The sequence below is a fragment of the Chelmon rostratus genome, chromosome 1 (genome assembly GCF_017976325.1).
Source record: "Chelmon rostratus isolate fCheRos1 chromosome 1, fCheRos1.pri, whole genome shotgun sequence".
Classification (NCBI taxonomy): domain Eukaryota; kingdom Metazoa; phylum Chordata; class Actinopteri; order Chaetodontiformes; family Chaetodontidae; genus Chelmon; species Chelmon rostratus.
In genome coordinates this window covers 6488636-6510826 of record NC_055658.1, presented here as the reverse complement: position 1 = coordinate 6510826, position 22191 = coordinate 6488636, and the positions used below count along the sequence as shown (strand labels likewise).

At 43.3% G+C, this 22191-nt stretch overlaps 1 protein-coding gene across 1 annotated transcript in view; it reads right to left on the bottom strand.

Moving 5' to 3' along the window:
• The window catches only part of itfg1 (integrin alpha FG-GAP repeat containing 1), a 155686-nt gene that overhangs the window by 11733 nt on the left and 121762 nt on the right, over positions 1–22191 (bottom strand). The window contains exon 15 of the mRNA XM_041941921.1: positions 3355–3479. Within this exon, the coding sequence (XP_041797855.1) occupies positions 3355–3479 (125 nt within the window). The remainder of the gene's footprint in view (positions 1–3354; positions 3480–22191) is intronic.

Sequence of the window (22191 nt, the reverse complement as noted above, 5' to 3'; positions counted from 1 at the left end):
ATCGACAGCTCCCTGAGTCTCCTGCTAGTTTTCGTTGCACCTGAAAGGAAGGGACAATCAACACTGTACAGAGCTTTGGATAATAGCTCTGCATAATTGTAGTCCATTTACCATTTACAATATCACTCCCTCGAGTGTGGTCATATTACATGATTCCAAACACAACTCCACCCAACTTCCACCTGATTATAGGTCTCATGAGCCAGAGTGACTGAAAACATCTATGAGAGTGTGCAGGACCCTTGAATTACACCCTCCACCCCCGACCATGTTTGCCTGCACCTGCTCAACCCTGTCACATAAAAAGTAATGGCTTTCACGTGTCCTTTGGGCTGCATGTTTCTGGTTCATATCCTTTGTTCACATCGTATTCCTCTTTCCTCTGACCATTCATTGTTAATAGTGAGAGGATGAAGCCCGACGGGCAGTGACTGCTAAAACACAGAGTTAAACTATCAGGGAGTTTCAAAACATTTGTGTCTGACAGCAGTTTGACGTTGCAAGTTTTTAGTAGTTTGCTGCCTTCAGGCTCAACACCCAACGCTGACATCTGACATTAGACTGACGCAGACTGTATTTAACCTCTGCTGCATACAACAGTGCTGTGATTTGATAAAAGCCCAGCATCATCATCAGTTTCTATTGGCTTTCTTTTTCACCTTGGTCTAATTTCACCGTGTGTCAGGCTTATTAGGGGTTAACAATTCAGAGATATCATATTAATGATTTAAAAGTTGCAATCCTGCGTGTAGCTGTGAGGAATTAACATTTCCAGCTCTACATTTGGCAGAATCGGGGAGTGCCACTGCTCTTTAATCGTGGCTCTCCGTTTCCTCATCAATTGAGAGGAACCACATCTCGCAGCTATTTTGAATAAGCGTGCAACGACGGCATTGCTTTTTACATAACAAGCACATTCTCGCCGCCAGCCATTGTCGCTTAGCTCTTGGAAAGCGCTGCCGTCGGTGCGGGAACTGGCGGGGGAGCAGAGCTGGAGACGAGTCAGCCTCCACTACTGCTGCCTGGGAGCAGATCCGATCTGGCTGTTTGGAAGAGAAAAGTGTTCCCAAGTCTTCAGAGAGAAAGAGAGACACTCTGGTTCAAAGCCAGGGAAACTGGCACACTATGAGAGAGCGAGGGAGACAGATACAGAGATGGAGGGTGAGGGAGACAGAGAGGGAGCGAGAGTGACAAGTAGGGGACTGATTAGTGAAGCAAACCACTTTGAGCAGCAAAGGGAATCCCCTGGGTGGAGGATAAGTGAACAGGAGGAGAGAGACTCAAAAGGAAAAGACAGGGAGGGGGTGAATAAAAGAGAGGAATGATTGGACAGAAGATGGAAGATATCCAAGTAGATTTTACAAAACCTCTCCTGTGAAACAGCAGGCAGAAACTCTCATTGTGGAAGAGAAAAGTGTAAAGGCCACAGCAGGGGAGACAGTGAGAGGGTGGAAGCAGGATAGATGTAAAAACTGAGAGAGGAAGGAAATAAAAATGAGTGAAATAACGAGAGATGACAAAAGAAAGATCCAGACCTGCTGACTATGCGCAGCAGAGTAGTGGTCAGGATCTTTAAACCTCCTCATTACACACAGATTTGATGGAGTTACTCCACTCCCTAGTACCTCTGGGTAAAACAAACTACTGGGTATAATGGGTCACATCTTCAGGCATTCATTAATTCACTTTGCAGAAGAAATGGGGGAGGAGGAGGAAAAATGGGGGAAAAAAAACATTACTTTGCATTGGAGAAGGAGTGTGCAGAGAGGGGACAACAAAGCAGCTTGTTTGAGATGAGTGTTCTTGGTGCACTACATCTTCTAAGCCGCTGACTGACCCATCTACAATTCTAATCAGCTGCTTGACGAAGATCTTGGTACCACACGGGAGGGGGGAAAAAAAAGGGCCCTGTCGTGCATAATATTCAATGTGACAAGTGCAACGCGCATGAGAGAAAACTGAGATGGAGAGGCATGTGGAGATAGTGAGAGAGCTGAGCTGAAGAGCACATCTGAAGTAGTGCTGTGTAGAAATGTGGCTGACGAATAGATTAAAAACAGAAAAGCCGATCATTTATTTATGATATTAATTTAACGCTGGCTTGTAGTCTGACAGGTGGCAGGCGTGGTCAGTCATACATGCTCTACTGTCAGGGCTGTTACACAGAGATGGGCCTGAAAGTAAAGATGTGGGGAGTTGATGTTTCTGTTCTACTTTATTATAAGCGGGATGTGTAATCTATGTGCAATAAACCAGCTGTGTTACATATTTCAACGTCTCTTCTTCTCTTTAATCACGAGATGGGCAAAGACAGGTTCTTCTCACCTCCATGGTACTACCGATACTGCCTCTTGTGCTTCAGTGCGCCATCATATTTATCCTGTCAAAACTGGGATTTTTCAAATTATAAGTGCTGTAAAATGTGCTTCCCCTAAACACAGAAAATGCTTAACGTCCTCACTGAGCAGGATTTAGTTTAGAAGAAGTCTAATTGCGAGAATTCAAATAAAGGAAACTAAAAATCCTGCAACAAAAAGCAACGACGACTTGTGTTTCAGAGAATTAACAGGGTCCACAAACCAAACACCACCAGTAGGACATTGGAGAGAATGAAGAACTGATTCGCCTTGTGTAGGTTTTCATTATATTTTGCTAAACTACACAGCTTGATCAGTCACTTCACAAATAACTAAGAAGAGAAACATTTTTTGGACAACAGGTTTCTCTTGCAAACATCTGACAATTGATAGAAACACCAGTTATCACTCTTTTTTGGTGTAACTGCTTGAATAAGAAAAAAAAAATACAAGCAACCTCAACCAACCATTTAATGTTTTTGGAAGATTAGGGAAAGACTGCTGTCTATTCAGCATGTTTAATTTGATAAGAAAACACATGGAGAGAAATCCTTCCTTCTGAATCTTCAAAAAATACCCTTCAAACAAGCCTCACAGCCCTCAGACGGGATGCTTTACCTCCAGCCCGTTGTGAAAGAAAGCCTGAGCTGTCGGAGAAAAACACTGAATGCTCTCTGCTTATGACTTTACAAGTGTTTGAAATGTGCTCACCATGCATTAGTCCACCATTTGATGCTTTTCTTAGAAGGTTTTCTGGGTCTTAACATCATGATCTCATGGCCATTTTTGTTCATCTCTCCCACTTTTTTTTCTCCCCTAGACTTACTGCATACACATTAAATGTTTCACTGTTCTAAGATACGTCAGCACACCTACGTCCTCTTCTCTGTGTGCTGTAGCTCTCAGACACACCTCTATAAAGGTAACTCCCTCAACCTGTGTGAGCATGCAGTGGCGTGCAGTGGCCAGATCATATAATCCTCTCATTTTTCCTCACCGTCTCTCCGGGCTTCCGGGGGATGCCAACAAAAAGGTGGTCCAGGAAGTTGGCGCTGCGTCCAAGGCCCAGCACAGTGTAGGGCAGCTGGAGGGAGAAGTGGGCGGACTGGCTCAACTGACCGGCTGCAGGAGGGGAGAGAAAGAAAAGGCACATTTTAATGTCATAAAAAAGACCCATAACCACATCAGGATAACTATCTCAAGCTTTATCTCAAATGGTTTTGCTACACCTACAACACATATCGGTACAGACTCGTGTACAGAAAAGTTCATGGTTCCTAGTTTCTGTTTTTTAGTGAAATGTTTTGACAGCTGTTGGATGGACTGCCATGTAATTCACACGCTAAATTAAGATGGTGAGCACAGTAAACGGTATACCTGCCACAATTAAGCATGTCAGCACGCAAGTGTTAGCATATAGCTCATAGCGCCGCTGTGCCTAAGTATAGCCTGAAAGAGCCGCTGCTGAAGATTTTGGAACTATTAGACAATACATTTGTTTTTTATTGCACGTTGGCACACAAACGATTCTTTTTACATTTACAAAGACACATTGGTTTGTGTGAGGTCAGCATTTTCTTCTACTGCTGGCTGAGCGGTGCCAATGCTTTCCATGCTTTTTGCTCTTTTTTTGTTGTCACCGCATTGAGAAAAGCTGCTCTGTCACAGCTTCCTGTGAATCATCCATGGCGGTCCGCAGGGACACAAGAAAAATGGAATTTAAAAAAGGTAAAACACAAATAGTGTAGTTAATCCACAATTTATACTTCTCAGGTATGACATAGTAGGCATTGCATTTTACCTTTTACCCTTTTCTTTCTTTTTTTATGTACATAAATAGAATTTTTTGAATGCACATAGTTTATTGGTTCTTTTTGTGAATACACTGTGTTTTGCAGCCCCTTCTATATGAAAAAGGCAGCCCGTAAGCTTCATGACTTAATGTTCAATACAACTGATTGAACTGTCAGCTGTGTATGCAAACATAAGCCCCGTTTGCTTTAGTGAGTCATATGATACTGGAGCTGCAACGGCCAGACTTTCCCAAAGGAATCATTTAACTTTCATGTAATGCAATGAGCTCTAACCTGACCCTTCCTGACCATGACTGTCACTGATAAGACCAAAGTGTACAAGTAAGCATACTGTAATGAGAGGGACGAGGAAGAAACACGCAGCAGGAGTGATCGAGCCAGTGGGACTGCAGCGTGAGACCTTGTGTTCTGACATGAAGAAGCATCATAAAAGATACAAATCAGAGTGAGACACCTGAGGCCAGTCCAACACCTCTCCCTGTCTCCTCGCACAACCTCCCTCCTCCTCCTCCTCCTCCTCTCCCTCCTTACTTACTATTCTCATCCATCCCTTAGTCTCTTGTTTCCTCCTCTCTGCCCATCTCTCTCTCTTCTCCTGCGATGCATCACTCCGATTTGGCCTTACTCATTTCGCTTCCCCTTCTTCTCCTCCCTCCTGCTTGTCTCCCCTCTCTCTCCCCTTCAGCTGCTGTATCTCGCCCACGCCACCCAACTCTGCCAAGTGCAGCCGACATAAATCAACCTCTACGTGGTAAACAAAGAGAGGGAAGGAGAGAGAGGGAGGGATGGAAGAAGAGAGAGAACGCCTCGAGGCAGCCAGTGATCAGAACTAATGTGGATGGACTGCGTATTGCAGGCCGAGAGGAGCACAACTGCTTTGTTTCTCTATATACTTTTTTTAATCTATGCCTAACCTCAGTTCACTACAAAAAAAAAAAAAAAAAAAGATTTGTCCAGATCATTTTTGGCCACCTCAGCTGAACCTGGGTCAGGCTCAAGAGTCCTCTTCTTTAATGCTTTCACATTGCACAAATAAAGCTGGCATTTCACCTCACGTGTAGGAGTAAAAATTAATCAGCAAGTGAGTAAAAGTGAGTAATTAACTTAGCTATTACATGTAATACACGCCCATCCATGATGCTGTATTGTACATGCTTTGGCTCCAGTGGGTCTGACTGCTGAAAAGACCCATCAACTTTTGCTACCTGCTATCAAAGTTTTTCATCAGTTGCCTCTCTTGATCTCTCTAAATTTTGCTTGCTTGCTATCGGTCTATGTTTTCTGTTTTCTCAGCATTTTAGTGCTGGGTTGTGGTGTTGTGAAGAAGCAGTATAATTGCCTTAATCGCACACAGCAGACAGGCGAAGGGGAGAGGGAGGGAGACAGAAACATTGGCTGTTTCCAGGAAGAGCTGGGCACAGTTTCATGGACATTGACTTGTTCAGGGTAGTACAAAGCCCTGGCTTCTAACAGGCATTGAAGATGAATCCTGGTGTGTCTGACATTTACTGAGAGGTGTGTGTGTGTGTGTGTTTGTGTGAGAGAGAGAGAGAAAGAGAGAGAGAGAGAGAGTAGGAGAAATATACCAGTTCAGTAAAGTGGAAAGCTGTGTTCTGCTGTATGGGATTTTATTCATGATTTTTAATCATAATCTAGTAAATTCACTGAAACAGAAGAAGGATGAAAGGAGGGAGCAATATAAAATCTGACTGACAATTACCACCGCTTTTAGTCATGCTAGTAGTGCGGTGCTAGAGATGCAATGTCAGTCATTCAGATGATTGGTCTACTTTGGTCCAGACAGAAATATATCAACAACTAACGGATGGACTGCCACATTCATGGTAGAGAGGATGGATACCTAAGTTCTAAAGTACAGTCTCGCAGAGCTACTAGCATGGCTGTAGATTCTTAAGTCTTGTCCTAAGGTGACTTGCAGCCTGATAAGGAAAACAAAATGTACAAGAAGAGTGTGTATTCTAATATGCTGCATGAAAACACACACACCCAACCGCTGTGAATCTGCAGGAGATGACAAAAGTCATATCCTGGCCACTGCCATGCGTAACCTGACAGAGTAATTTCATTACTGAGGAACAGAAACACACAGGGAGCAGTCAAACCTCCACACAACTGAACCTAGAAGAAAACTGTGGAGGTCAAAAGTTTTTATGGTGCTCTATTCAAGTCTTTTTTTTTTTAAATAAAGGCCTGTATCATAAGCAGGCCTTAAAGGACTTTTCACAGAACAAGCCTCTATAAACCCTACCCATCAATGATCACAATGTAAGTTGATAAGATGAATAATGAAGTAGGTACATGCAAAGAAAGCACAAAGGAACACAATGTATGAAACTGAACCAAGACAGTCACAGGACTGCAACAGCCACCGGGGAAAACTAGAATTCTTCTGTATGAATTCTTGAGTAATGATGAAAAATGTTTTTTGTGAGGTCACATGACCTCTGACCACCAATTTCTAATCAATTCATCCTTGAATCCAAGAGGATGTTTGTGTCCCATGTAATAACATTCTCTGCAGGCACACCTGAGATATCACATTCTAGAGAATGGGGTGGACGTCAGGTCTCAGTAACCTTGCCCTTTGATCACCAAAATCTAATAATTACAACCTCGAGTCCAAGTGAACGTTTGTGCCAAATGTGAAAAAAATCCCTCAAAGCATTCCTGAGATATCACATTCATGAGACAGACAATCTGAAACCATAATGCCTCCAGCCATGGCTGTCCCCGCAGTGCAAGCATAAAAATAAATCAAATGGACAGCGACCCCAACTCAGAAAGACATGTAAGACAAGAAGGAACATGATGCAGTGAGAAACTGGACTTGAAACTGGCCGATGTCCAGAGGAATTAGGGCAGCAGAAAACAAGCATTACACGCTGGTGTGAGGCTCTGCATTAAAACTACAATGAAACAACAGACAGTCAAGTCTTCTTGACAGCTCTGCATTCTGTACAGAGACGTGCGTGGTGGGGTCTTTAGGGCAGCACAGCTACTTATAGATAGCTACTTATAGATTTAATTTATTTGGTCATGCTGAGCAGGTCTGCATCAGCACCTGTCACCTACAAATACTCCAAATCTCATTCACCTACTCCTGCTGGTATTATGTTACCACGAAGTGGCCTTTATGTTAAAGCCATTTCTTGTTGTTCATATCCACCAATCAAATGCCAGGCAGACTAACCTGGCACTGACTGTCCTACAGAAGAAAGAGCAGGAGAGCTACAGAGCGTTACTTTGAGATGGATCCAGCAGGGGAAGCCGTTTTAAATCACTCCACTGCCACTCGGTGCTTCACCGAACCCTGAACCCTGCCCATCGGCCTGGACACAACAGGATTTTTGAGGGGATTGGACCTTTAAGCCAGTCTTGGTTTGATGTTTTTGACAGACCGCTGCTCCCTGTCAGGTGGATGGCTTGCACTCGGCCACTCAGCGGGGTGGAGTGGGTCTGAGTGTGTGTGTGTGTGTGTCTGATGGAGGATCAAGCAGGGTTACATTGCAGGCAGGGAGCCGGGCTTAGCGTCTGCCGAGTGCTGTGTCTGTGTGTGAGTGCGTGAACACTAAGAAATGTGGCCACGGCCGGAGCAAAGCCATTTCACAACATGGAGATGCTGGCAAAGGGTGTTATGCAGAGTGGTGTATCTGAGTTTCTGTGTGTTGGGTGGATGTGTGTTACTCATGTTGTGGGGACATAAATCTGTTTGCACAGTCACATTGTGGGGACTCGCCTTCCTTAGACGGACAAAACGCAAGTCCCCATAACTTAAATCATGACATGTTAGGGTGAGGACTGGGTTTAAGGTCGGGTAAGGTTAGGTTTAGGCAAGTACGGGTTATAGTTATGGTCCGGGTAAGTCTTCAGGAAATGAATGTAAGTCAAAGTAATGCCCTCTGAAGTGATGGAAACACATGTGTGTGTGCGTGTGCGCACGCATATGTGTGTGTGTGTGTGTGTGTGTGTGTGGCAGAGCCAGTGGAGGTCTTGGCAGGGAATTCTGCCCTGTACACATGACTGACAGGCTACAATTCATCTCTTAGAGGACAAAGCAGATTCACAACAGCACAAGCAGCTTTCCATTGTGTGCATGTGTGTGTACGTCTGCGTGAACTGTTTTTTAAATTTCTAAAGACACACACACACGCGGGCACAATTTGCAACACATTCAAATAGTAAGTGCTCTAAAATCCAGCTAATAATATGAACAAGGGAACTCTCTCTCTCTCACACACACACACACACACACACACACACACACACACACACACACACACACAGGTAGTATTTGTTTTATATTGCTACTGCTCCTTTTTTCTTACTGTGAAATGTTGTACTGTCTTAATTTGTTTTTTATGTATATGGGACTGCGGATGGAAATTAGCTCAAGCTACAATCCGGCATCTTTACATGTTTTAACATGTTCATCAATATGCACTGTCCCATTCAAATAAACAAATAAATCAAATTAAATCCCACACACATACAAAAGTAAATACAGATGTCTAAAGGTTATAGCCCAATTTGCGCTGAGAGAAACGGGACAAAATTCCAATAAAACAGACAGAATGAAGTAGAATAAGCTGTTCTTCTCCATCTGAGCATTCCATTTATTTCTACTGAATCCCAAAACTGAGGTGTTTCTGTTCACCAGAAATGTTGCCTCGAGTGCACTGATCAAACAGTCTCGACTGGACTGAACATTACAGTATAGGTGGATGGGAGGAATACACAACAGACAACATGATATTGAAGACATTGCTAAATATATCAAGATACAGACAAATACAAATACTGTTAATTACTGTTTTAATACCAGTGAAAACAATCTATAACTGACCTAAGAAGTTAAAAATGCAACTAAGTGCAGACCTGCCAAAGAAGCTGAATAGGTGAGGCTGTTTTATCATCTGGTTAATGGAGTTAACATTTCTACGGTCTGATTTTCGAAAACAGAATTATAATGTTAAAATGCTGTGATTAGGTCTGGACTCAGGGTTTCAACATATAATAATAATAATCCAATCTGGCCAAACTACTATGGAAAACCAATAGTTTGGTTTGGAAACCTACAACTATTATCATATTGTTGTTTTTTATTGCTTGTTTGTTTGTTTTTTGCAGTTTCCAACACAATGAAATTCCTTCTGATATTATTAATTTAATCGGTGCAACAGCTGGACCTGCACAAGTGGCAGGAAAAGGATGACTGTCAAAAATCAAAAATGTGTTTTACTCATTTAGGTTTTTGCTAAATCGACACCTTCCCATTATGAGATGATGAGCAGTAGTGACAGTGCTGTTTGCTACAGGTCTGATGGTGCTGACTGAACCATCAGAAAAGGACTGTGGTAACAATCCCACTGCTGTCACTCGACAGCCTGTGATTGGATACAAAAACATTACTGCCTATAGTAGGTAGGAGAAAATATTTAAGATATTTGTAAATGACATTTAAGCCTCTGACATCTCATAAGACCTACTTTTGAGGAAACTGAATTAAATGCTTTTTTAAGACCATGCAGACAAGAAATAACAAGACAATACAAAACACCAGATTTCTTCAGGGGCTGACGGGAGCCTGGATAGGTTCATTAGCCTCTACCCACGTTACAATATCAATGTTGATGATGTGTAAAGTGGCTACTGCACCACACACAAGGCAAAAGCCTTATGGTTAATGGACTGCATTTATTTAACACTTTTCTCCCTTAATGGACAAAGCGCTTGACAATATTGCCTCTCATTCATGCATTCACTCTCACATTCGTACGTCAATGGCAGCAGAACTGTCATGCCCATCTGGAGGGTTCGGTGTCTTGCTCAAAGACACTCTGACACATGGAAAGGAGGAGCCGGGGATCAAACCACGGACCCTGGGATTAAAGGATGACCTGCTCTACCTCCTGAGCCACACAACCGCCGACTTATACATACAGCATAACACTGTAAACTGGGAGGCCGCAATGGTCTCTGCAGTTGTGTTGCTGCAATCTGCATTGAAAGAGAGGCAAAAGTAATCCAAGAATATTCTCTGTACTGTTCTGTACACTTGGCAGAGAAAGGTTTAGATTTTGTACATCTTTGCAAAGCCACTTGTCAATGAAGAGAAGGTCTGTGTCATCATCATTTGACAGAACAAACTACATTTTTTTTGGTAGCCGCGTATTTCTGCCACGTGTCTTGTCTCGGATGAACACACTCCACGGGACTGTACTAAGACTTTCACTCACACACAGTTATGCATATTACAAATACCCTTGAATGCTATGTCCCCTCTAGTTTGATCTCACATTGTTGCTGACTCCTGCATGCTAGTCACAGCTGATATTGGAGGCTGAAACTAATTCAGAATACTGCAAATGCACATGAAATGATTTCAGGATATGTTTCTGTCCATTTAACCTACAGTGGTCTGTGGTGCATGTGTCTTTGGTGAAATGAACTTTGACTGCCCTGACAATATCATTCCTCATTTTTATCTCAGCAGAAGGTCAGATATGACAAGGATATACAAACTCCCCCCTTGATATTGAAGCGGACAATCTTTACCTCCTCATGGGGAAGGCAAAATGGAACAAATAATGTGAGAAACATTAGAGAGAGAAAGACAGACAGGGAGAGGACATGGATGCCTCTGAGGGAGCTACAACATAATGTCTCTGTGTGCGTGTGCGTGAGTGTGTCCATCTGCCGAGGTCTTATGACACATATCCTCATGAAAAACCTCGTCCTGTCTGGAGGCTTTACCGCCTCTTGGCAGACATGAAAAGTGACAATGTGACGTCTAGCATCCGTCTGAAACTGAGTAAAGTGTGTGTTTGGGCACAGGAGGAAAAGTGGATTTTGAGACAATTAAAAAAAGAAGAAGATGAATCAAGGATAAACGAGGAATCTAAACAGAAAACATATGTAAAACCCAACTTTTAAAGTGACAGCATATCTCCTACAGATCCTATTGCATCCTATAGGACTATGAAAAATATGCTAATGATCACATCAATTCATTTAGAAAGGAAATATGTCCATAGATATAATTGGCTTGCAGCACACACACACACACACGCACACACACGCACACACACGCGCGCACACACACACACACACACACACACACACACACACACACACACACACACACACACACACACACACACACACACACACACACACACACACACACACACACACACACACATACTCTCACTCCTCAGGGCTTCAAAACTGAAAGAAAAAAATGTTTTCAAAGAAATTCCTAGTGCCTGTCGCTATAGAAACCATTTGCTCCCCTGATGGCGATAAAAGGAGCAAATTGCAGAGATGGAGGGTGGAGCCATGAGGGATAGAAGTGCACACACACACACGCACACACACAGCCCGCCTCGCCTAGAGAGCCCCCTTCAGTGCCCATACAATGGTGTTAAGATCTGGACATTGATTTGTGAGAGTGTGTGTATATGTGTATGTGAGGCTGTGTGTGTGTGTGTGTGTGTGTGGTGATACACGGAAGGACCTGGAGGGTTTTATAGTTGTTCTGTCCTTATCATCATCCAGCTTTGCACTGCCTCTCGAACACTACTGAAGCATGTTGACACCTGTGCCCAGACCCCGACAGAAATGAAACCGTATGTGTGTGTGTGTGTGAGTGAGAGGGAGGGAGGGAGAGAGAGAGAAAGAGAGAGGAAAGAGAGAAAGAAAGAGAGGGAGAGTGAATGAACCTAAAGACAGCTGTCATCACCCTAGTTTGCCCTTAGTAAAAACGAAATAGAAATAGCAGGTTCACTAAAATTCATTTTCTGTCCTTGGTCCACGAATTGTCTATTCTGTGATGTCATGCAAGTTTTCATATGTAGAGATAAAACACCAGGAAAAACAACTACAGAGCTACAAAGCAATAGGAGATAGCTAGTGTCATAAGTGTCATGATCCGTTTGATTTAGTTTTGTCATTTCCTGTTTTATGTCAAAGGTTCGCCTCATGTGTCATCTTTTGCTTTACTTACTGTGTTTTCCCGCCCTAGTGATTGTTTGATTTGTTTACCTGTGTCTCATTAGTTGTCCTCCCCTGTGTATTTTCCCCCTCAGTCAGTCACCTCAGTTCGTTGTTGTTCCTTTAGTGTCAAGCCCGCCTGTCAGTGTGAGTGTACGTCAGCCATTTTGTGATTTTGGACCTTGCTTAACTTCTTGTTTTTTGGACTCATGCTCCTTTGTTGGATTTATGTTACTTCAGTGGGACTTTTGACTTTGATTTTGATTCTCGCCTGCCTACCTGCTTTTAGTCATTAAATTTATTGAATATCAGCAGTGTCGTTTGGGTCTGCATTTGGTTTCAATCCCTGTCTGCCTGTGACACCAACCATGACATAAAGAAAGAAAGAAACAAGCCAGGCAAGATAAAAAAAAAAAATGAAATGATAGAAAGTTTTAAGAAATTTTAAAAAGCGTACTGTAAGCTTGTGATCTTGAGCTCTATGAGAGAGCAGTTGGAGGATAATGAGCTTGCACACAAAGACCTTGTATTGTGGGTTTGCTTAGAATAGAAACATCTATAAATACTTGTATTCTGAGAAACACTGGAGAAAAGACTCAACTAAACGGAACCAGTAGTACTAAGCAACATAGCCAAGTGGGTTTTCAATGGGGTGAGTTTCAGTGCAATACACTTGGAATGACACCTGGGTAAAACAAGACGGGCAGGAGCAGAAACTTGGCAGTAAGCAAAATAAAATCATTCTCTTAGCCAGTGCTGGGTGTATCTGAAAATATTTTGTGCCATAAGGTACACTCGTCAAACCTTGCTGCTGTGGTGAAAAGGTGGCTTCATTAAGTCAGGCTTATAAGAGATTGTTCCTGCTGCTTTTAGGAAAGCCTCTCATTTTCTTCTTCAACAGAGAAGCGCTGCCTTTGCTTGTGTCTGCCCTGCTGCTACAAATATCTGCACTGTTATGTGTACAAACAAGACTAAGAGTCTGCAGCATACTGGTGGCACTGCAGGCTGTACTTGGGCATGGCGGCACTTAAGATTGATGCCAATGCTTGGCAAAATGCTCACAATCACAATGCCAGAATGTTGCTATTCGCTACCTTTGTTTAGCATATAAGTATGCTGACATTTGCTGATTAGCATTAAACACAAAGTACAGCTGATGGAAATGTCGTTATTCATGATGTTACGCATACAGCATAACAGTATAAATTACTACATTTTGACCTGGTGATGGCACTTTATTAATTACAAATTTATTACAAGTCATCCTGAGCACCACATGAATGAAGGTGAATCTCAGTGATAAGGTACATCATAACATTAAGACACATAAAAGCATTTCATTCTGCCCTTTGGAAAACTTCCTGTGTGGTTCTAGTGCCAAAGACCACTTCATCCCAGAGAGCCCAACCACTTCAGGCTTGGTACCTTGATTTCCCACCTAATGAAGACCTTGGAGAGGATAATACTTAAGTATTATAACCACCTCCGTCACCTGGTGAGCAGCAAGCTGGACCCCCTACAATTGGCATATTGACCAGGCATTGGAGTGGAAGACGCTATCATCTACCTGCTCCAACGCCCTCTTTCCCACCTGGAGAGCACTGGTAGCACAGTGAGGATCATGTTTTTTGACTTCTCCAGTGCTTTCAACACTATCCATCACTGCTGAGGGGGAAGCTGGAAGGAGCCGGAGTAGACTGTCACCCGGCTGCATGGACCATTGTCTACCTCGCCAAAACAGACCACAGTATGTGAGGCTTTGCGACTGTGTGTTGGATGTGGCAGTTTACAGCACCGGGGCTCTGCAGGGTACTGTGCTCTCTCCTTTCCTCTTCACCCTCTACACATTGGACTTCAGATACAACACAACCAGCTGCCACCTCCATAAGTTCTCCGATGATACAGCCATTGTTGGATGTGTATCACAGGGAAACAATTTGGAATACAGAGAAGTCATCACTAACTTTGTTGACCGGTGTAGACTGAACCACCTGCACATCAATGCCGGCAAGACCAAGGAGATGGTGATAGACTTCTGCAGGAAGGTGCCACAGACTACACCGGTGAACATTCAGGGCTTGGACATTAAGATGAAATACAAATACCTTGGTGTCCACCTCAACAATAAACTGGACTGGTCCACTAACACTGATGCCCTGTACAGGAAGGGTCAAAGTCGTCTCCGTCTGCTGAGAAGACTGAGCATCCTTTGGTGTATGTAGGACACTGCTGAAAAGTTTTTATGACTCTGTGGTTGCATCTGCAATGTTTTACGCAATGGTCTGCTAGGGGTTTGGAAGCTCTGAAAGAGAAACTGGTCAGGAGGACTGGTTCGGTCCTGGACTGCCCTCTGGACACCACAGAGGATGTAGGTGAGAGGAGGATGTTAGCCAAGCTGACATCCATCATTGACAACCCCCTCCTACCGCCTGCATGACACAGTGGGGGGCCCTCAGCACTTCCTTCAGTAACAGACTGCTGCATCCACCACAGGCCCTTAATTCCAGCAGCTGTCAGAGTGTTCAACTCCAGCATTGCTTAATGTAGCACTGGGTCCATATTCACACTGTCTTTTTGCACTGATTATCATACAGATATTACCTTGTGCAATACTACTTTTTTCATGCTCATTAATTTCTCAACCCATGCATACATACTAGTATTCTACTGTGACACATACATATTTATTACTGTGCAATAGTGTAAATGCTGTACTTACTTTATCTGTACCCACTATGTGCAATTTGTGCCAACATATATATTTTTACATATTTTTTCTTTTTTATCGTCCATATATATAGTCAGTTTTTATTTAGCATTTCTCTGGCCTGTTGCTATTTTTTCCCTACTGATATTGCCTGCTGCCTGTTACATCTGAATTTCCCCGGCTGGGGATTAATAAAGTCTTATCTTATCTTATCTTATTCATTTAAACCCAAGGATGTTTGGAGACAGACGGATCAACAGCCAGGCAGACAACAATAGTGACAAATTAAAAGTTAAACAGTCTCTTGACAATTTATGGTATCTATAAACTGGCTGCAGAGAAGAGAGATTACAGGGTGAGAAGAGAAAGAGAAAAGAGACAGATGAAAGTGAGAGGAGGGCTGGAGGGAGGATGCGGAGGAGAAAAAAGATGAGGGAAAAGGGACAGAGGAGGGAGGTGAAGGAGTGAAAAACAGGGAAGAGGAAAAAGCATGCTAAGCCTGATCAATAGTCATTCTCCATGTCTGTGTGGAGGGTTATCTCTGCTGTCGTTTTTCTTCCTTCCACTCCAATATTTTCTTCTCATCTCCCCTCCCTCTGTTCTGATCTCTCTATGCTCTTCTCCTCCCATCTTCTTTCTCTTTTGTTCCACCCTCATTTTCTCTTTCCTTTTCTCTCTGCAGCTCTATTCTTTCAGCTCTGTCCTGAGAACTCTCTCATTTACTCTTCCTCCAACCCTTTTCATTTCTCTCATCCACGTACTCTCCTATCTCACTTCCATATCGTGAATCCTCCCAGTGTGCCTATCTTCAAAATACTGTGCAATAAAGTGGTTTGAGAACAGGCTAACGCTCACTGTTGACCTGATGAGGTCTCTGAAAATAGGGGCGCACTGTGGCCATAGATCAGTATGACGCCAAGCACAATGGGTTGGCTGTTACGACACTGCTTAAGGCATCAGCATGATGTAGCAAAAAGCAGCGTGAATGCTTTCAAGTGAAGGTACAAGTCAACAGCAATTTTCCATTTAAATTTGCATCAAAGTCGTTTTGGATCTTCTAAATGTCTAAAAGCTCAAGACATGATAAATATGTTTGTGGATGTGTTGCTTCAGGTGAACATGTGTTCTTTAAAGATGCATTTTAATGCACTTTAAAATGCATTTACAATGACTATGTACACCGTTGTGTGTGTGTGTGTGTGTGTGTGTGTGTGTGTGTGTGTGTGAGACAGAGAGCGAGCCATTGCTAATCCCCTGAACTCATTAGCCTAATTGGACAGTCTGCAGAGAGCTCCACATTGATCTGGGCATGTTATAATTCTCCTCCCTATGAGCACTCACTCTTTTTTCTGTCTGTCTCCCTCTGTCCTCCCTCTTCCTGTCTCTTCCTTCTCTAATGTCCTATCTCTCTTCCATTCTCCTCTCCTCCCTCTCTCTGCATAATAATCTTTGGCACCATTGACACACTTGTCCCATCTGGACGCAGCTAACTACCCCAGAGTTGTGACCATTCTTTCTTTATGCCTGTTACCGTTACATTATTCATTCTATTTCAATTTCCAGCTTGGCAGCACTAAGAGCCAAATATGTTGGGTTCAAAGAAGCTAATGTAATGACAGGCTAGTGGCAATGACAATAGCTGGATTTCCATCTAAATACATTATGGGAGTGAAAGACTTATAAGCTCCTTTAAGGAAATTCTCAGTGTATCTCACGGTACAACAATTGACACATTTTTAATACTTTGAAAAGCTGTTTATAAAACACTGTCGTCCCCTGAAAAGGTGTGCATACTGCTGATTCGTGAGACGAAGGCCATACGACAGTAATTTAGATCAAGAAATACATTTGTTTGTCTTCAGGCAACTACACTTGCAGGCAGGTTTACTGGGGTCCAAGCAGCTGATGCAAATCATAACCACAGACACATAGACCCAATGCACTTTGTGAGTATAGAGCAGTGATCGTCAAATGTATTAAGAAAATGTGCGCATCTTACATTACTCATCAGTGGAAGAGGCCCAGTCATCTGAGAGTGATCGTACATTAGCTTGCCAACCCCGCACAATGAGCCAAAAATCTGTAGTTCACAGTTCACAGGCAGCGCACTGGCTGGACTCCGGAGTTGTCAGAGAATCACTATTGTTACTATTATCAATATTATTATGAGTATTTACTCCAGTATTAACACTGGAGTGAGGAACTGTATAAAGATATTACACCACAAGTGATAAGGAGTGATAACTCCCGTCTGTTACCTTTTAAAAAGGGGCTAATTTGTTCTCCTGTTCTGTGAGTCATAGGCAGGGGTCATAACTGGTATGCAGGTGTGCAGGCGCAGTTCTTGCAAAACGCAATGCATAATGTGCATTAGATTGTTTACATTGTGTCTGTGTGCAACAACAGAGAGTTTACCTCGGACTTCCTTGGACTGGCTGAATTGGGTGCTGAGCTAACTACGCAGGCCATAACAAATGAAGTCGTAAAGCACTTCCATGATGCAGGCTTGGAGGACTGGATGACAAATTTTGTCACCCTGTGCACAGACAGGGCTGCTGTCAACAGTGGTATGTACAACAGCATTTTGCCCAAACTTGAGAACTGCCCGAAATCAGCTGATTGCAAGGCTCCTTACTGTGAGACGTTTAATCGCTCTGTTATCAAGCTGCAGCAGATTTATTGACAAAAAGATGGATCAAGAAAGTTGTGTGAAGACAATGGAATCTCCTTTTTTGATACTGGGGAAGTTTCACAATGTCATGTCATGATGGAGGCATGACACACTGTTGAAAATATCAAGACCATTGTCAGCCATTCAATTGCAACAGGCTACTAGTGAAAACAGTGACCTGCAGCACATCTGCATGTAGTGTTTTCAGTGTGTTTTCTCGCCAACATGCTTGACATGCTGAGACCACATCCAACAGGTTCCAGAGAGAAAATTGAACACTGGGGAATGCAAAGATGAAGTCATGCTGGCCATTCGACAGTTCCTCCTGTTCGCTTGATGATAAGGGTCACAGGACACACACTGTTTCTAATTCTGATGCTGACAGGGACAAGACAAATTTACTTAAAGGGCTTAATTCAAGAGTTTCAAATCAGATATGACTTCCTCAAGTCACAGGATCAGTTCTTAGTTTTTGGTCCTTCAACTTGCAAAACTGACACTGTTTTGGCTGTGCAATTTGCACAATTCTTCCAAAATATGAGGCCACCTTGACAGAGACACCACTGTGAGAGAATGAGTGTGCTTAAAGCAAGCAGGGAAACGCTTGGCAGCATCCTTTGTGCATGAGTTGGTACAAATAGTAAATACATGTACAAGCAATCCAGATTGTTCCTCCAACATCAACAACTTAATTAGATTGTCTCTTACACTGCCTATGAGCAGTGGAGCATGTGAGAGGGGATTCTCACATCTCAAAATAAGAAGAACTTTGATTAAAAAGTACAGATCTTGTCTGTCACATTCTCGTCTCTCAGCCCTGACGCACATTCACCAGTGTAAGATGACCACAGAGACATTTGACCTAAAGCCAGCTGTTGACAGATGGATGGAGACAGATAATGAGAGGCTAAACAAAGGACTGGGAGGTGCATCTTCATCTATCATGCAGGAAGCTAAAGTGGAGGACAGAGAGGGAGACAATGAGGAGGACAGCGAGGAAGGTTGTGTTTATTAAGATCACGCTCTGTATTGGCTGCGTTCCAATGTATCTGTCTAAAAAAATGATGTGCACTGCTGGTCATATGGCAGCCATATTAAGGGTGACAACACACTCAATATGCTTGATACATTCAAAGCAAAGTGGTTACTTTCAACAACAGGAAGTCAACTTCTAAAGCTGAGGGAGGGGGTATTGTTTCTGGATGGGTCAAATTAAAACTGGGGCGGTGAAAACAATATCAATGGCCTTCCTTGTCTTTTTGTTTGTTGACTATAACCTTAATATTGCCACTGGAAGCGAAATGTAACACTGTTCCCCTGCATGTAAAGATAAACAGTCCTGGATGACCGAGTATGAGCTGGAGCCCAGAGGGAGACACAGAGTAGTGTTTTTCCTTCTCAGCATCTCTCAGAGTGTCCATACTGAGAGAGAGAGAGAGGAATAAAAAAGGGTTGTTAATGAATAGCTTCAACTATTCATCTCCACCAGCCCACCTGTCTCCCCACCACCACCCCCCCTCCACCCTCTCTCCCTGTCTCAGCAGGAGTCAGGTGATAATGAGGTGTGGTGTTGTCAGAATCACAGCCCACGCTCATCCATCCAAACTGCTTAGTAAGGGGCATGGCACACCACTGTCTGATACGTACACACACACACACACACACACACACACACACACGCACACGCACGCTTATACACATGTGTACAAGGTCATAAAGAGACAAATGTCAGGGTATGCACACATGCTGCCACACACACAGAATACATGTGGACACAAAGTCTGCACACAGACTGAAGAATATGTACAAACTTAGGGCAATGCGTGCACACACCTGCGCACACGTGTGCACACACACACACACACAGACAGACAAAGAAACAAACAAACAAACAAACACAGACAGCGCGACAGAAAAAGAGAAAAGAGGAAGAGAGAAACATTGGCAGTGTTGCTGTTGACCTTTACTTGTCAGATAAGAGGGTGGCATTATCACTGTAATATGCCTGAGTGAGTATCCATTGCATACTGTATGTGTGTGTGTGTGAGCAGTGTCTCTCTCAGGTAACTTACCACACTAAGATTATTTCTGCTCCTGTCTTAATCCAAACTATCTCTCTCTCTTCTCTTCCCATCATCCCAACAGCTCTCTGCCACACATCCCCCCTAACGCTAAGCACTCATCTCTCTCTCCTTCTATACTTGCACACTATCTTTGTTTTTTTTCCATTCTAGATCATTCAGTCACTCCCCCCTTCTCTCCTTTCCTTCCTTCTTCCTTGATTTCTACAGTAGCTATATTCATTTACTGTCTTCTCAGCCCTTGTCTCTGTCTCTCAGCATATGATAATCTCTCTTTTCCTCTCTCGCTTTCAGGAGGGTGAAGGGTAAGTGAAGATCGTTGGGCCCCAGTGGAGAGGCCCAGACATTGTGGGTATGTGAATGCGAGTGTGTGTGTGGTTGTATGTGCCCCATCATTGCTCATCTCTGGCAGCCTTGCTGGCTGTTCCCCGAGCTACAAGCTACAGAATAAATACACTTTAAATCACTCACACACACACACACAGATACACACACACACACACACACACACACACACACACACACACACACACACACACACACACACACACACACACACACACACACACACACACACACACACACACACACACAGCCTGCTCCCTGGCAGCACTTTGCTGCTGTTAAATGAGGGGTCTGGGGAGTTGTGCCGGCAAAGCCTTTGGCTACTCTCGCTCTCCTCCTCTCTCGGTGCACTCCAGTCAAACACACACTGGAAAAATAAGCCGGAGTTATCATGGGCAGAGTGTAATATGCTAGGATTTTCTAATGTTAAATGAATGGGATTCTGCTTAATGAACACACCAAAGCAGGAACACAAAGACATTGTCTGCGGATCCGGAGACTTTTTCCAGAAGGAGATGTACTGGCTGAGTGGACAAAATATCACGACCATCTGCTTCTTCTGCCATCTTCATATGAACTCGATGGACCGACTGGATCCAGGAGAAAAATGGGAAACCTTTACTTAAAAATCTTTTTCTGTGTGTGTGGGTAGAATTTCAAGAAATATGGATGACCTGCTTCAAAGTTCCCTGGGGAGAATCCAAACCAGGGGCTTCACAGTTAAATGGTATGAGTCTTCAGCCCCACTTGTGTGGCCCACCATGATTCATTTCACCTCTTAGAATGCCTGGGAGGGAGCATCAGTACAAGTGTCCTCTTTCACATTGTCTTTTGATACACATAAAATATTGATTATCATATATTAACAGCAACAACACACAACGCTATTCTAGACAAAAGTGTGCTTCTAACTTTATGGCAGTTTGGGGAGGACCCTTTCCCATTTCAACATGATGATGCCCCCTACACACAAAGCCAGATGCATATAAAAAAGCATGTTCCCAGGTTGGTGGTGAAGAACGTGCCTGGCCTGCACAGAGCCTTGACCTCAGTCACATCCAGCACCTTTGGGAAGAACTGGAAGGCGATTATGAGCCGGCCAACCTTTTGTTGCTGAATAGGATCAAATCCCTACAGGCAGGTAAAATCTTGTTCAAAGCTCTCCCAGAGGAGTGGAGGCTGCGCATTTACACCCATGGTTTTGCAAAGACAAAAGTGCAACGTCTGGGTGTCCACATACTTTTGGCCATGTCGGACCTCAAAGCCTACATGGCCAAAGAGGATGAGAAGGAGTGAAGTAAATGTTTCCCAGTGTGAATCAATTCCCTACATCAAAAATTTCAGGTTCTTACCTTTTATTTCCAAATTCTTTTAGTTGTAGATTCTGCCGCCGCCTCCACATTCAGTGGGATTCTATAGCAGTCTCAATCTTCGCTGCAGTGGGTGTGGGTGCAGGTGGTGATAGCCCTCCCCCTCCTCCACTGCTCCCACTCCCTCTCAGTTTCCCTCTGCCCATGCAACTGCATATTTTAAACCAATGGAGTGTATGGACAGGGAATGAAATGGTGGGGTTTCTGTCACATGCGTTTGTTTAAGACAACTAAATACAGGATGGCTGGTCTTAATATTTTTTTCCACTCAGTGTTTTGGGCTTGGACACAGAGTACCTAATTGAAAAATCTGCAGCTATTGGAAAATTAGTTTTAGCGCTGTTTTATAGCCGGGCGCTTGTAGCTTTCTAATGGTGGTAAAATAATAATGATGTTAGACCGTGATATGTCTATTCATTCTTAAAAGGTCAAGTGTGTGGGATAAAGGGCAGGGGTGGGGAACCTCCAGCCTCCGGGCCCGGGAGACCTTTTCATCCGGCCCGGGAGGCAATTCATATATACATAAAAGCAATTACTTTTTACTTACAGCAATAAAGTGATAAATGGCGTAAAATAGGCAGGCTAACACGTTCTTCCAAGTGGTCCCTTAATGCAACACACGTAACGATGATATCAATGCATCATGCCAACTTCCAACAAAATGTAAATTTGTGGAGTGTCGCACTTTCCGAGAGTAATGTACAAACAATGATGTTTTAAAGGCAAGCCAGTGTAAGTTAGTTTGTGGAGACGAGCTTGCTGTGACAAAAAAGGGAAACATGCTAAACTGGATGAGCTGCGAGGACAAATGCGCTTGGATGATGGATGAATTA